The sequence below is a fragment of the Pelodiscus sinensis genome, chromosome 26 (genome assembly GCF_049634645.1).
Source record: "Pelodiscus sinensis isolate JC-2024 chromosome 26, ASM4963464v1, whole genome shotgun sequence".
In the NCBI taxonomy this organism is placed as follows: domain Eukaryota; kingdom Metazoa; phylum Chordata; order Testudines; family Trionychidae; genus Pelodiscus; species Pelodiscus sinensis.
Genome location: NC_134736.1, coordinates 170606 through 183010, shown reverse-complemented (window position 1 = coordinate 183010; position 12405 = coordinate 170606). Strand labels below are relative to the sequence as shown.

Below are 12405 nucleotides of genomic sequence, written 5' to 3'. Positions count from 1 at the left end.
TGGCAGTGAAGGATAAAATTAATTTGTTGTCAGTATGACCTCTGTGTGACCTGGATGTTAAGCCTGGTCTTTGTAAAGAGGTACGTGCTTGGACACAGGTATACAACCAGGAGGGGATAGGTGAAACTGGTATAAACCTAGAATAGTGATAGAGATGCAGCTGTGTTAGTCTGGTGTAGCTGAAACAAAAGGCAGAACTATGTAGCACTTTAAAGACTAACAAGATGGTTTATTAGGTGATGAGCTTTTGTAGGCCAGACCCACTTCCTCAGATCAATATGGGGAAGAAAATTGGCACAACCATATATACCAAAGTGATACAATCAAAAAAAAGTGAACGCATGTGAAATTGACAAATCAAATTTTAGAACAAAGTGGGGGTGAGGGGGGAAGGTAAGTTTCTGTGAGATAGTGACATTAGGGGGTGATAATTGGGGAAGCTATCTTTGTAATGGGTGAGATAATTAGAGTCTTTGTTTAAACCTATACATAAAGTGTCAAATTTAAGCATGAATGACAATTCTGAAGCTTCTCGTTGAAGTCTGGAGTTAAAGTCTCTTTGAAGCAATATGCGTGTTTTAAGGTCATTAAGTGAATGATCAGTCTGGCTGAAATGGCAGGCAACAGCTTTCTCTCTGTGAGAGAGTCTTATGTCTTTTGTGTGCATTGCATTGCTTCTTTGGCGAAGTGTCTGAGATGTTTGTCCAATGTACACAGCAGACGGACACTTTCGGCACATGATAGCATAGATTATATTTCTGGATGAACAGGAATATGTGTTCTTGATCTTGTAACTGGCATGGTTAGGTCCAATAATGGTGTCAGCAGAGTAAATATGTGGACAAAGCTGGCAACGGGGTTTGTGGCAAGGGAAGGTACCAGGGTTGGTATTAATGTGATATGTCCTGTGGTTGTTGGTAAGAATCATCCTGAGGTTAGGTGGTTGTCTATAGGAGACTATGGATCTGTCTCCCAGAGCCTCTCGGAGTGTAGTATCCTGTTCCAGTAGTTGTAGTTTATTGATAATGCGTTGGACGGGTTTAAGTTGGGGGCTATAGGTGATGACATGTGGTGTTCTATTGTTGGTTTTCCTGGGTCTGTCTTGAAGTAGATGGTTTCTGGGTATTCATTTGGCCCTTTCAATTTGTTTTTTTATTTCTCCAGGTGGGTAATTGAGGTTTATAAATGCTTGGTAGAGATCCTGAAGTTTCTGGTCTAATTATCTCACCCATTACAAAGATAGCTTCCCCAATTATCACCCCCTAATGTCACTATCTCACAGAAACTTACCTTCCCCCCTCACCCCCACTTTGTTCTAAAATTTGATTTGTCAATTTCACATGCGTTCACTTTTTTTTGATTGTATCACTTTGGTATATATGGTTGTGCCGATTTTCTTCCACATATTGATCTGAGGAAGTGGGTCTGGCCCACGAAAGTTCATCATCTAATAAACCATCTTGTTAGTCTTTAAAGGGATACATAGTTCTGCCTTTGGTATAAACCTGTTTTACTGGTTTGAACCGGTTGTAAGGCCTGTGAAGGGATAGGTAATGATTGGAGATTTGGTGCAAGGGCATGACCTGTGTATGCATGCCGCTGTAAGTGGTCAGTGGGAAAGGGGTGATTACCATGTAAGTTAGTACAAAAGACATTGCCTTTTGTTTGGGAAGTTGCAAAACTTTTCCTGAGAGTATCCTGGAGATTTTTGCCCTGGAATGTATTCCTGAATAAAGCTGATTGCTTAAGAAGGGTGTCTGGAATTAATTGGGATGGGCTTGGACCCCCATCCGAACCTTCGGATTAAAATTCTCTGTCAGCAGGAACCACTTTGTTCTAAGCTGTTTCCAGCCCCATTTGTAGAAAACTATAAATACCAAAATGGAGTTGATCTGATCCCAAGTCATTGTGTTCATCATAGCAGTGGTTATGCACAGGCCGACTGAAGCATCCACAGGTGAGGAAAAGCCTTTTCCATGGCTACTGTCTTTGTTGACAAACCGTTAGCATCATCTAGCTGCTTCACTGTACTTGAAAGGCTAGTTGTGGATGCTCCCAATCTCACATCATACTTGAGTAACTCCCATGTGGCAAGATTTCATAATTGTACGCATGATGCTAGTACATACAGTCCAATGAGAGATTCATATTTAGATCAGGACAATTAAGTCACATAGTAAATATGGGGTGCTTTAGGGTGCTGAGTGTCACAGGGAGGCATGCGCCTCAGATTACACAGTGTGGCCGACTTTCTTTCTGGCTTGTGTTTAAAGGCTAATTCTGAGGAGTTCATTCCAGTGTTTGCAAACAACTCCCGGGAGCTGAAGGCTTTTCTGGAGCACATGACAGAGGTGCAGTCTGACTCTCCGCAGGGCGTGTATGACACACTGCTAGAACTTCGACTCCAGAACTGGGCACATGAACAAGATCCACAGGTTTGAACTCCTTTCACGCTGTAGCTAGAGAAGGGATTTAGAAATGGTATCTCCTTCCCCCGGTTTGATTTCTTTGTAACCTCTAAGCTCTGTTTATATGTGGCGTTAAAACAGGATGACCCAAGCTTGCTGTGCTGGACAGACAAAGGGGCAAGCCAGCATAGTTCATCTCTTAAATTGCTATTAGGTCATGCTGGACTCCCTTCCGGTCTCATTGATCACGGGTGCTGGAAAATTATGACTCTTTTTGGGAGAGGGCCTTGTGCTGCTCGCCTACACCCTTTTTGTTCTGAAAGCTGGCTCCCTGCAATTGTCTGGATCAAGGATTATCTCTTTACTAATCAAAGCCAAGGAGAATTGCTCCTATTTCTTGAACAGGGAAATGGGAAGAAGAGGGGGAACTCTCCCCAGCTCCAGAGAGCTGTAGCGGAGATGTCTGGTCCTTGAGCTTAATGCTTTGTGTGGCTTTGTCTCCTTTGCAGCTCAAAGAGAAGCTGCACAGCGAAGCCATCACCCTGCTGAAGAGTGGCAGGTTCAGAACAGTCTTCCATAAGGCTTTGGTCTTGTGTCAGATGCACAACTTCAAGGATGGCGTCCTCTACCTTTATGAACAGGGAAAACTGTGAGTGCTGCTTCCCTTTCCAGGGACTGAGCCACCTTAGTTCAGGCACTGGGCTACAACCTGTTACGTGCTATAAGAGGAAGGTGATGGTGAGAGTCCTGTGAGATTCTCAAAGCAGGGACATAGGTCAGTTATCAAGCTGGAAATCTAACCTATATGTCTGTTGCTGTTTTTGCAGAGGGGTGGTGTAATGTAACATGGGACCTGGCAGACCTGGATCTTGGCAGTAGTGTTGAGGAATTGTGGGGCTGGGTGACAGGTTAGGGTCCCTGCAGTAGTGAGTAGGGAAGAGGTAAGTGGATCAACCAACCTGTTCTATCCCTGGCTCCTCTCTTTTACAGTTTCCAACAAATCATGCATTATCACATGCAGAATGAGCAGTACAGGAAGGTGATTGAGGTATGCGAGTTGTATGGAGACCAAGAGACCTGTCTCTGGGAACAGGCCCTCAGCTATTTTGCCCGGAAAGAAGAGGACTGCAAGGAATACATCACAGCAGTACTGAAGCATATTGAAAACAAGAACCTCATGCCCCCACTACTCGGTAATGACAAGACCTGCAGCAGGAAAAAGGAGCTAGAGTGAGCTGTTTGTGGAAAGAGTTTGTAGGAATGCACCTGTCAATGCAGCTTGAGATGTTGCTTAGCCACTAGAGGCATGCACTGTGAGGAAGACACTTAGCAGTGATGCCTGATTAGAATAAGTAAACTCTCTCCTTAATCAAGCCTTACAGTCTGCCTGTGACTAAACAGTATGCCCACTCAATCTGCCTTGGTTTCCCGTTGGAGAAGTGACTTGCCCCTGTCACACTGTGAACTGGTGACAGAACCGGAATATAACCTAGGTCTCTTGACCCTCCCCCCCCCCCAACCTCCCCAATATCCTGCTCTAACCCTCCTGTCATTTCTTTCTGGAATCCCAATAGCACATAAGTGACTATGACCCACTGTTTCTCTGTCCTGTGCCTTCTAGAGTTTACATTTAGCGTTTTAGTTAAGAGTTTTCTGTAATTCACTAAAACCGTGAGCCTTTAGGCCTTCGGATAACATTTCAGAAAAGAGTAGCCCAGATAAGACCAGGCTGGCCATTCCAGCTCTTGATTTGTTTCTGTATTAATGTACTCACTGTTCTCAGTTGTGCAGACTCTGGCTCATAACTCCACCGCCACGCTGTCTGTGATAAAGGATTATCTTGTCAACAAGCTGCAGAAGCAGAGCCGCCAGATTGAGCAGGATGAGCAGAGGATTCAAAAATATCGAGAAGAGACCACAAGGATCCGCCAGGAGATTGAAGAGCTCAAAACCAGGTACAGGAAACACTGTCTCTGTCTCTGCTTTTCTCTCTCTCTCTCTGTTTCCTTGTCTACATAAAAATCTGGTGTGAGCATATTACAGTGTGCCTTCCCAAGGTCGTCTCCTGTTCTGTTTTTGGTGGTTAGGTGAGTGAGCTTAGTGTGGTTTTTGGAGACCTAGAAGAAAAATCCTATCTTTAGCAGCAGCTCAGGTGCACTTACTCTGGGATGTTCTGTGTTGGGTACCTATAGTCCTAGTTCTTCATTTTCTTAGAAAAATCATTGTGTTTCTGTCTCCCCGCCCCCACATTGACTCAGCCCAAAGATCTTCCAGAAGACCAAGTGCAGTATCTGTACAAGTGCCCTGGAGCTACCTTCAGTCCACTTCCTGTGTGGCCATTCCTTTCACCAGCACTGCTTTGAGAGCTACTCTGAGAGTGATTCGGAATGTCCTACCTGCCTGCCAGAGAACCGAAAGGTGACAGATATGATCCGAGCCCAAGAACAGAAAAGAGATCTGCACGATCAGTTTCAACACCAGGTAGGGGTATTGCCAGCACTGCCTTTTCCCCTTCAACTGGCTGGGTTTCAATCTCTGTTGTGAACAGTGTGCTAATATACACAGGAGTTCAGACTAGTGGACTGGTGGTGAGTCTTGCTTCAGCCTTTCCTGTTCTCAGCTACTTTGCAAACAGGTCCTTATTGAATCTGAATTGTGGAGCATTGGGAGCTGAATGATTTGTCTCTGTGGTGCCATACCTAAGGACTAGGGATGTTAAATATCGGTTAATTTAATAGTCAACTATTCTATAGTCCTCAGGGGCAGGGCTGGCAGCCAGGGCACTCTGTATCAAAGGCAGCAGCATGGAGTGCCAGGCAGGAGCTGGTTCACGAGGGGAGCCAGTTTAAAAACCAGCTCTCCTTGCAGACTGGCTGCTTGTTGCCCTGCTGCTTTTGAGTGGACTGGCAGTAGCCCCTCTCTGGGGGGAGGGAGTGAGGAATCTGAGCTCCCAGACCCAGTATGAGCTGGAACTGAACCAGGCTGCCTACCTGCCCAGCTCCTAATACACTTTAAATGCAGAGCTACAGCGGGTCCCGGCCCGTTGCAAGCCAGGACTGAGCTGGGCCACTGACCAGCTTGCGAAAAAATTTATTGGCAAGGGGAGGGAAATGCATGTAGTCTATAGCGTTAACCTATAAGATTTTGTTTATCGGTTAATCGACTGTACTATTACATCCCTACTAAGGACTCCTTTGTGCTTTACAAATAGAAGTAAATTTCCTTCATCTGTCACTGAAAGACATCCACCTGTAGGGTGGAATCTGATATCTGTGTAATCACATACAGTAACACTGCACAACAGTGTGACCTGAAACTACAGTGAAATTGAGAGACGTAGAAAAGAGTAGGTCAAATTGGACTTTGAGCCAAGTTGGGCGAGGAAGGATTAAATTTCTAAAGGTAGAGTTTCTCCTATCAGGCTTTTTCTAAGCAAAGATTTAGTTAGACTTGGTAGCTAATGTATTTCAGTACCTGAGAAGTCTAACGTAGACAAGGCAATGTATACTTTCGCATTACTCTAAATTGCTGGTAAAGGGCTTAGGGTTCAACTTGATTTGAGGGCATGTGATTTAGATTAACTGAATATTTATGTGAACATGACGATAATCGGAAAAGGCAGAATAGCCTAGCTACAGAAAACCTTTCTTAAGGTGGGTGTTAGTATCAGAGCTTCCACCAGGGTGACAGTGCGTCTTTGCTTGTGTAACAAATGCACAATGAAGTGGCCACGTATGGCTGATATTGCAGCAGATGGCGCTTGAGTGCTTTTGGGGCAGGACCCTATGCTCTTCTAATGAAGCTTCTTTTTGTCTTTGATAGCTCAAGTGTTCGAATGATGGCTTCTCTGTTGTTGCTGATTACTTTGGTCGTGGGGTTTTCAACAAGCTCACTCTCATCACAGATCTGCCCCCTGGCAAATCAGCCACAACTATTGATGCTGGCCTGCAGAGGGAACTCCTCATACACACGAAACGGAGCACCTAGAGCTATGCCTGCCCTGGAACACCTCCCTCATGGATCTTGCACTGGACTTATCTTGAGTACTCTGTAAATTAGTTGCTTCTTGATTTCTTTTAATCACTCGAATGACTTGGGATAGAACTTGACTGGAGAGGATCAAAAAAGAGGGTGGGAGCTTAAGCAGCTATAAAACTACCATGTTGGAATACATATAATGCAAAGAATTGTGCACTTTCTAAGAGGGTTTGCGTCTCGATCAGGGTGCACAGTACCCCTCTGCCAGCCTCACAGTGCCTTAAGCCCTGGGCACACCAGTCTGCCTGCAGTGCAATCTCTGGTGTTATTTTGGCACATCACAGAGCCTAATTTTGCAGCAGATTTCCACTGTCCAGAATATGATTGTCCTGTGGGCTGGGTCAGACAGTGTTGCAACTAATTATATTGCACTAGCTGGACTGTCAGAACAAGTGGGCATGAAAATAATTGGGTTCCTTGTCTAGCGCTGTATGGTGAGCTTGTTGGGTTTTTTGTTGGTTTGTTTTTTAATTTAGTTGCATGTAGATGAGAGAGAAAGTCTGGTTGCTAGTAGAAAATCAGAGTTTGGGCCCAGATGGTGTTACAGGTTTGAATTGCTTAATTTGTTTGCTTTGAGGCTATTTCATGAAATGAAAAATGGCCTAAAAGGCATTTAGATTAAAAAAAAAAAATCAACTCAAATGTGAGTTCAGAATTTCTCCTGGCAGCTGCTCGAGTCATGTTTCACCTTTATTAAGTGACCTCTCACAAATTCAGTTGTGCCGTAACTGTCTTTCCATTTAAAGATTTGGATTGCTTGCTACAAGAAAAGTTATGTACATACTTTGAATTTATGCATGTTTTGTAGCTCAGAAGTGTGAATATGGGCTATTTTTAATGTGCTCAAACTGATTTAGGGATATAATCTGCCCTAGAGGGGCCCCTCTACAAGTTATGTATCTAAAAAAATATATACTTCATAATAAGTTAATTGTAGGGTTTTTCATAGAATTGTAAACTAATGTTTTGTATACTGTATATTAGTCTTCTGTACATATAAAATAACTTCCAAACCCTCTCTGTGTTGTAAAGGCAAATCCAGGGACTGACAGCACATTAGCAATTGTCAGAAAATTGCCCTCTATTTCTGTAGCACCGGATTTTGAAGAATAAAAACTGCTGCAACTACACAAGTATTTTTAAGAATACCAGGGAAGAGATCCCTTGGAAAACCCCCTCCCTAAAACCTCAGGGGGTACCTCAAGCTCTTTTCCCCAAAGAGCTTGAAAGAGAAAATACAAGCTACAGTCTGTGGTAGGTGTCCCCTAGTCAGAGGCATGCAGATACAGACAGATTTTCCAGGACACAGAAATGAACCAATAACAGGTTAATTAAAAAAAAATTATTATCAAACAAAACCATAGTTGCCAGAATAGTGACTAGATCGGGGTGGCCAACCCATGGCTCACGAAGAAAAAAATTGTGGCCCTTGAAGGAACTGGGACAGAACCAAAAACTGCTCTGGTCAGCTGCTCTCATGGCCAGGCCTCTGAGCCACATGCGTCCTCACAGCCTGTGCAGTTCTGCTCACAGCCCCCAGCTTACTATGTCACATCCTGCACGTGCAGGCCAGGTCTTGCACAGTGTCCTAGCCTGCATGTGCTAGCAGCCGGCTGTTGAGCGCAGGCAGCGGTTCCAGGTGCGGCAGCGCTGCTAGTGGTGACTCCAGGACCAGGGCATTAGGTTAGTGGGGGAGTGGGGTTGGGTTAGAGCGGGGAGGGGAGGTGTTTGGCTCTGGGGAGGAGGATGGGAGGTGCGCACAGAGTTCCAGCCATTCAGCGTGCTGGGTGCTCAGCGCACGTGACCCAGCACCTGGAGGTAGATGTGTAGCTGTAGCTGCAGTGGTGCCTCCAGATCCCAAGAATTAGGTTAGAGCTGGGGGGAGGAGGGAAGGATTAGTATAGCTATAGAGGGTGGCCAGTGCCTGGCTCGGGGGAAGGGGAGGAAGATTGGGTTAGACGGTGCGTGTGTGGCTCTGGGGAAAGGAAGGAGGATTGGGTTTGGGCGGGGGGGTGCCTGGGGGAAAAGAGGAGAAGAGGAGCCAGCGCACTTCCTGAGACCCCAGCTGTCTCTGTCCCCTCCTTCTGGCCAGACCCCCCCATGAGTACCTTGCCCCAGCACTCTGTCCCCGGCTCCCACCAGGACAGTTCGGGCCACATTAGTGAGGCTTGGGGGGTTTGGAGTGGTTGGGTTTTTTTTGCATCTCACTTGTGTAGCCCCCAACTGATTTTTCTGTGGGTTAGTGACCCCTGACTCAAATTCCACACACTGAAAATCTGTGTCTTAAGCCCATCATACTCCCTGCCCTGAACCCCTCATGCACCCCAGCCCAAACTCCTGCACCCTCACAGCCACAAGCCTGCGGCTTGCTCAGCACCCCAACAATCTCCAGCCTGGAGCCCCCTCTTCTCTACTTTCTCCTGCACCCAAATTCCCTCCCAGAGCTTGCACCACTCACCCGTTCCCAGTGCTTTTTTGTGAGCCACAGTAGCAGTGGAGACAGCGTGAGGAGCTGGGCAAAGTTGTTGAGCCCCCCAAAAAAAGGGCAGGGCCGCGAAGACCCGGGGAAAAGTTAACCAAAAAAAGGTGTCCTGAGTTGGATCTACCATCACCTATTTTCCCGCAGCGCAGCGCTGGTTTTTTTCATCAACAGCTTTGCCCCGGCTCTTCACGCTGTCTCCACTGCTATTGTGGCTCTTCATCTGGAATAGGTTGGCCATCCCTGGACTATATGGAAAAGAGCCACCAATTAATTTAGATGCTCTAGCCCTGGGCTCAGGTCTTAGTTACAAAAGAGAGGAAAAACCCACTTTTAACAGCACAGACGACATTTCCCAAACCAGGAAAACAACAAAGCCTGACGGTTAACTAACTTTACTCTACTTACATATTGTAAAAAGACTGCTTGGAGAGAGAGAGAGAGACAACCTCCCATCTCCCTGTTACGTGGAAGAAAACCGCACTCTCAGACAAAAGACGGAAAAGTTAAAAATTCCTTTGTCCCAGTTTGAAATCCCTACCTACCTTACCGTTGGCTAACCAGATACCTGGCTAGGTTAACCGCTGAGGCCCCAGGCTGCTGGCCAGCCCTCATGATTATGACAACATCACTTGAGAATTTATAGTTATCGCTCTGTGGTTTGACTGGTTCTTCTCAAGATCAGGCCCAGTATTAAAATACTATTGAGCTGAGAGGCTTAATATGTGGGGTTGTAACTCAGACTTCAGGAATCTCTCTGTATTTATAATAGTTACATTAATACATTTAGCAAAGTCACATACAGCCTAACTCAGCAAGGTAGAGATAAGGGATGTAAAAATATGTTTAAAAAGGTAACTCTGTAAGCGCTAAAAATCGTAGCAGTGACACGTGTTGCGGGCTCTGCAGTATAGGGATGTTAAGAGTATAACAGATTAACCATTTAATCAATATAGTGATGCTTATTGGTTATACTCAGCTGGCTCCTAGTGAGGTGGCTTTGCTGTGGCAGTGAAGCTTGCCTCTCCAGAAGCTGGGCGGACCAGGGCTAACCAAAGGGTAGATTTTACAGAAGATAAATTGTTGAGTGTAAAACCTAATCTCTTAGCATAAAGGAAGGTCTGTTCTAAGACAATAGGAATGTGTTATGTACAAGGCCACAGATATGGGTTTAAGCTCCCACTATGCAGTAGGTACACTTCAGAAATCTTAGGGGAGGAGATGAGTAGGTTTGGTCACAAGCATAGTACAGGACAGGCCAAGGTTCAAGCTTGTGGGAGAGAGGTGGTCTGGGCATGGCGGTGAGACAGGGCAGGGGCTCACATGGTGACCCAGTGTTCGGCACCCCCCATTTGCTAGGAGAGTGCAGCATTCCCTTTCAGAGCAGGAGGGGGTGCAGGCATGATGGAAGGGCTGAGGCTCAAGCATACACCAAGCCTCCCTGTGGGAGGTGGGACTGGGCATGATTGCATGGCAGGGTCTCAAGCCATGCTTCACTGGGATGAGCAAATGGAGGTTTATTGCTAAGGAATCAGTTAATAGTTTCCCCTCCTTCATCCAGGTTGCCATATCAGTCTTCTCTGAATCTCACAGAGTGATAAAGATGCTGACAGAATGGCCAGAAACCCAGGCCTTATGCGGTGATGCTTTGTGCTGCAATGATGCCAGATCACTTACTGCTGGCTTTTCATGGGAAGGTGTCCTCCTGTGGAGGACGGAATAAGGCAGGCCTCCCTTGAGACCTTGTGAGAAGGATCAAAGAGTTCCTCTAGGAGAGCTTTATGGAGATGTGTAGGGAGGACTCCCACTCAGTCTTCAAACATGTTGACAAGCTGTTCTGGGAAGCCCCTGCTGTGAAGGTAGAGTGGCCACCACAGATAACACCCAATTGCCTTAACCCAGTTGTAGCATGATGAAAAATGTGAACTCACCAGAAATGCCCCTCCCTGACATCAGGGCCCAGCAGTGATATGTGCTGGGAGGAAGGGATTGTCTCCAAAGTTATAAAAAAGTCCGTGCTGTCAGTGAGATCCAGTGTCCTGCTCACCTTCTGACCATTCTTCTCCTCTTCATCCACATTGTCCTCCATGCTGCTGCCTGAAGCTGCCAGAGGAGTGTCGGGGGGTGGGGGGGAATCCAAGGATTGGCTTGAGAAACTGGTCAGCTCTCTCCTTAGGATACCACACAGCCACTTATCGCTGCAAACATGATGCTTCTATGACCTACACTATCCATTTGCCTCCATTGTCTTCTGGTATGCCTGCCTCAGTTCTACCTGAACAGATTCCTCTCCTCTCCACAGCTATGAGATCCAGAATCTCCTACATGCTCCATGCTGGTGCTTGTTTGGAACTGTGAGCATTCATGGTCAGAGGAGCTGCTGAGCTGTACTGTCTGCTCATCACACTGGCCACACAGGAAATGAAATTAACATTTTCCTGGGGCTTTTACTGTGTACTTCCACAGCTTCTCACTTATCCAGAAGACTTATTAAAGAAAGCTATCAGATTGGTTTGACATGATTTGTTCTTTACAAATTCATGCTGGCTTTTACTAGGGATGTAAACAACTAGTCGACTATCCGATAAGCATAAGTTTGTCTGATAGTCCTTTGTTTTTGTTGCTTCCCCCTACTGCTTCTATCAGTGGCAACAAGGGGGGTGAGAGAGAGAAGCAGCAGCAGGAGCTGGTGCTGGGAGGAGCCAGCTTAAACGATTCTAGAGTTGGAGAACTCAAGTGATTTTAGGTTGAACCTAAGTAAGTGATGTATTTTTTCTTTGTTCTTGTTCTCTTGTCTGCTTTCTCCTAGCTGTGACAGGGTCCATCAAACTATCTCTGGGAATCCGTGGTTTAAGGCATTTGAAACGGTTCTGGTCAGCATCAGGATGGGAGGGCTGCATGCACCCCTGCCATGGGTTGGAAGCAGCATGTGAGGTAACACAAAAAAGCAAAGTTGCTGTATCAGCCGTGAGCCAGTCCCAGGGAATATCTAATAATGTTCCCTCTGAGGGGGCACCGATCTACTGGGCTACGTCTACACTGGCCCCATAAAATGGAATAGTCATGCAAAGCAGGTAACTCAGAGTAGGGAAATCCGTGGGGGATTTAAATATCCCCGCGAATTTAAATAAACATGTCTGCCGCTTTTATTCCGGCTTGGGGAAAAGCCGGAAAAAAGCGTCTAGACTGGCACGATCCTCCGGAATAAAGCCCTTTTCTGGAGGATCTCTTATTCCTACTTTCAAGCGATTTGTCTCGTGCCATTCATCCTAAGCTTCTGACAAACAGAGCGTGGAGTAGAGTAGAAGAATTACTTCTTGTATTTTGCTAGCAATGTTGATATTTGCTTTTTTTGGAGACGTTTTACACTGTTGTCTTATATTTAACTTACGGTCAAAATCAGTTGTAAACCCCTCCCAATTTGTTATAATTTGGAACCATTATAAGGAAAAACTTAAATAGTTCTGCAGCACCTTAAAG

The 12405-nt window shown here is 45.8% G+C and overlaps 1 protein-coding gene across 1 annotated transcript in view; it reads left to right on the top strand.

The window, feature by feature from the left end:
* Nucleotides 1-7462, top strand: part of VPS11 (VPS11 core subunit of CORVET and HOPS complexes) — a 28273-nt gene extending 20811 nt beyond the window's left edge. Inside the window, exons 11-16 of the mRNA XM_075909393.1 lie at nt 2274-2435; nt 2918-3057; nt 3399-3601; nt 4192-4363; nt 4667-4889; nt 6231-7462. Of these exons, the coding sequence (XP_075765508.1) occupies nt 2274-2435; nt 2918-3057; nt 3399-3601; nt 4192-4363; nt 4667-4889; nt 6231-6395 (1065 nt within the window). The 3' untranslated portion in view covers nt 6396-7462. The remainder of the gene's footprint in view (nt 1-2273; nt 2436-2917; nt 3058-3398; nt 3602-4191; nt 4364-4666; nt 4890-6230) is intronic.
* Nucleotides 7463-12405: the final 4943 nt, after the last annotated feature.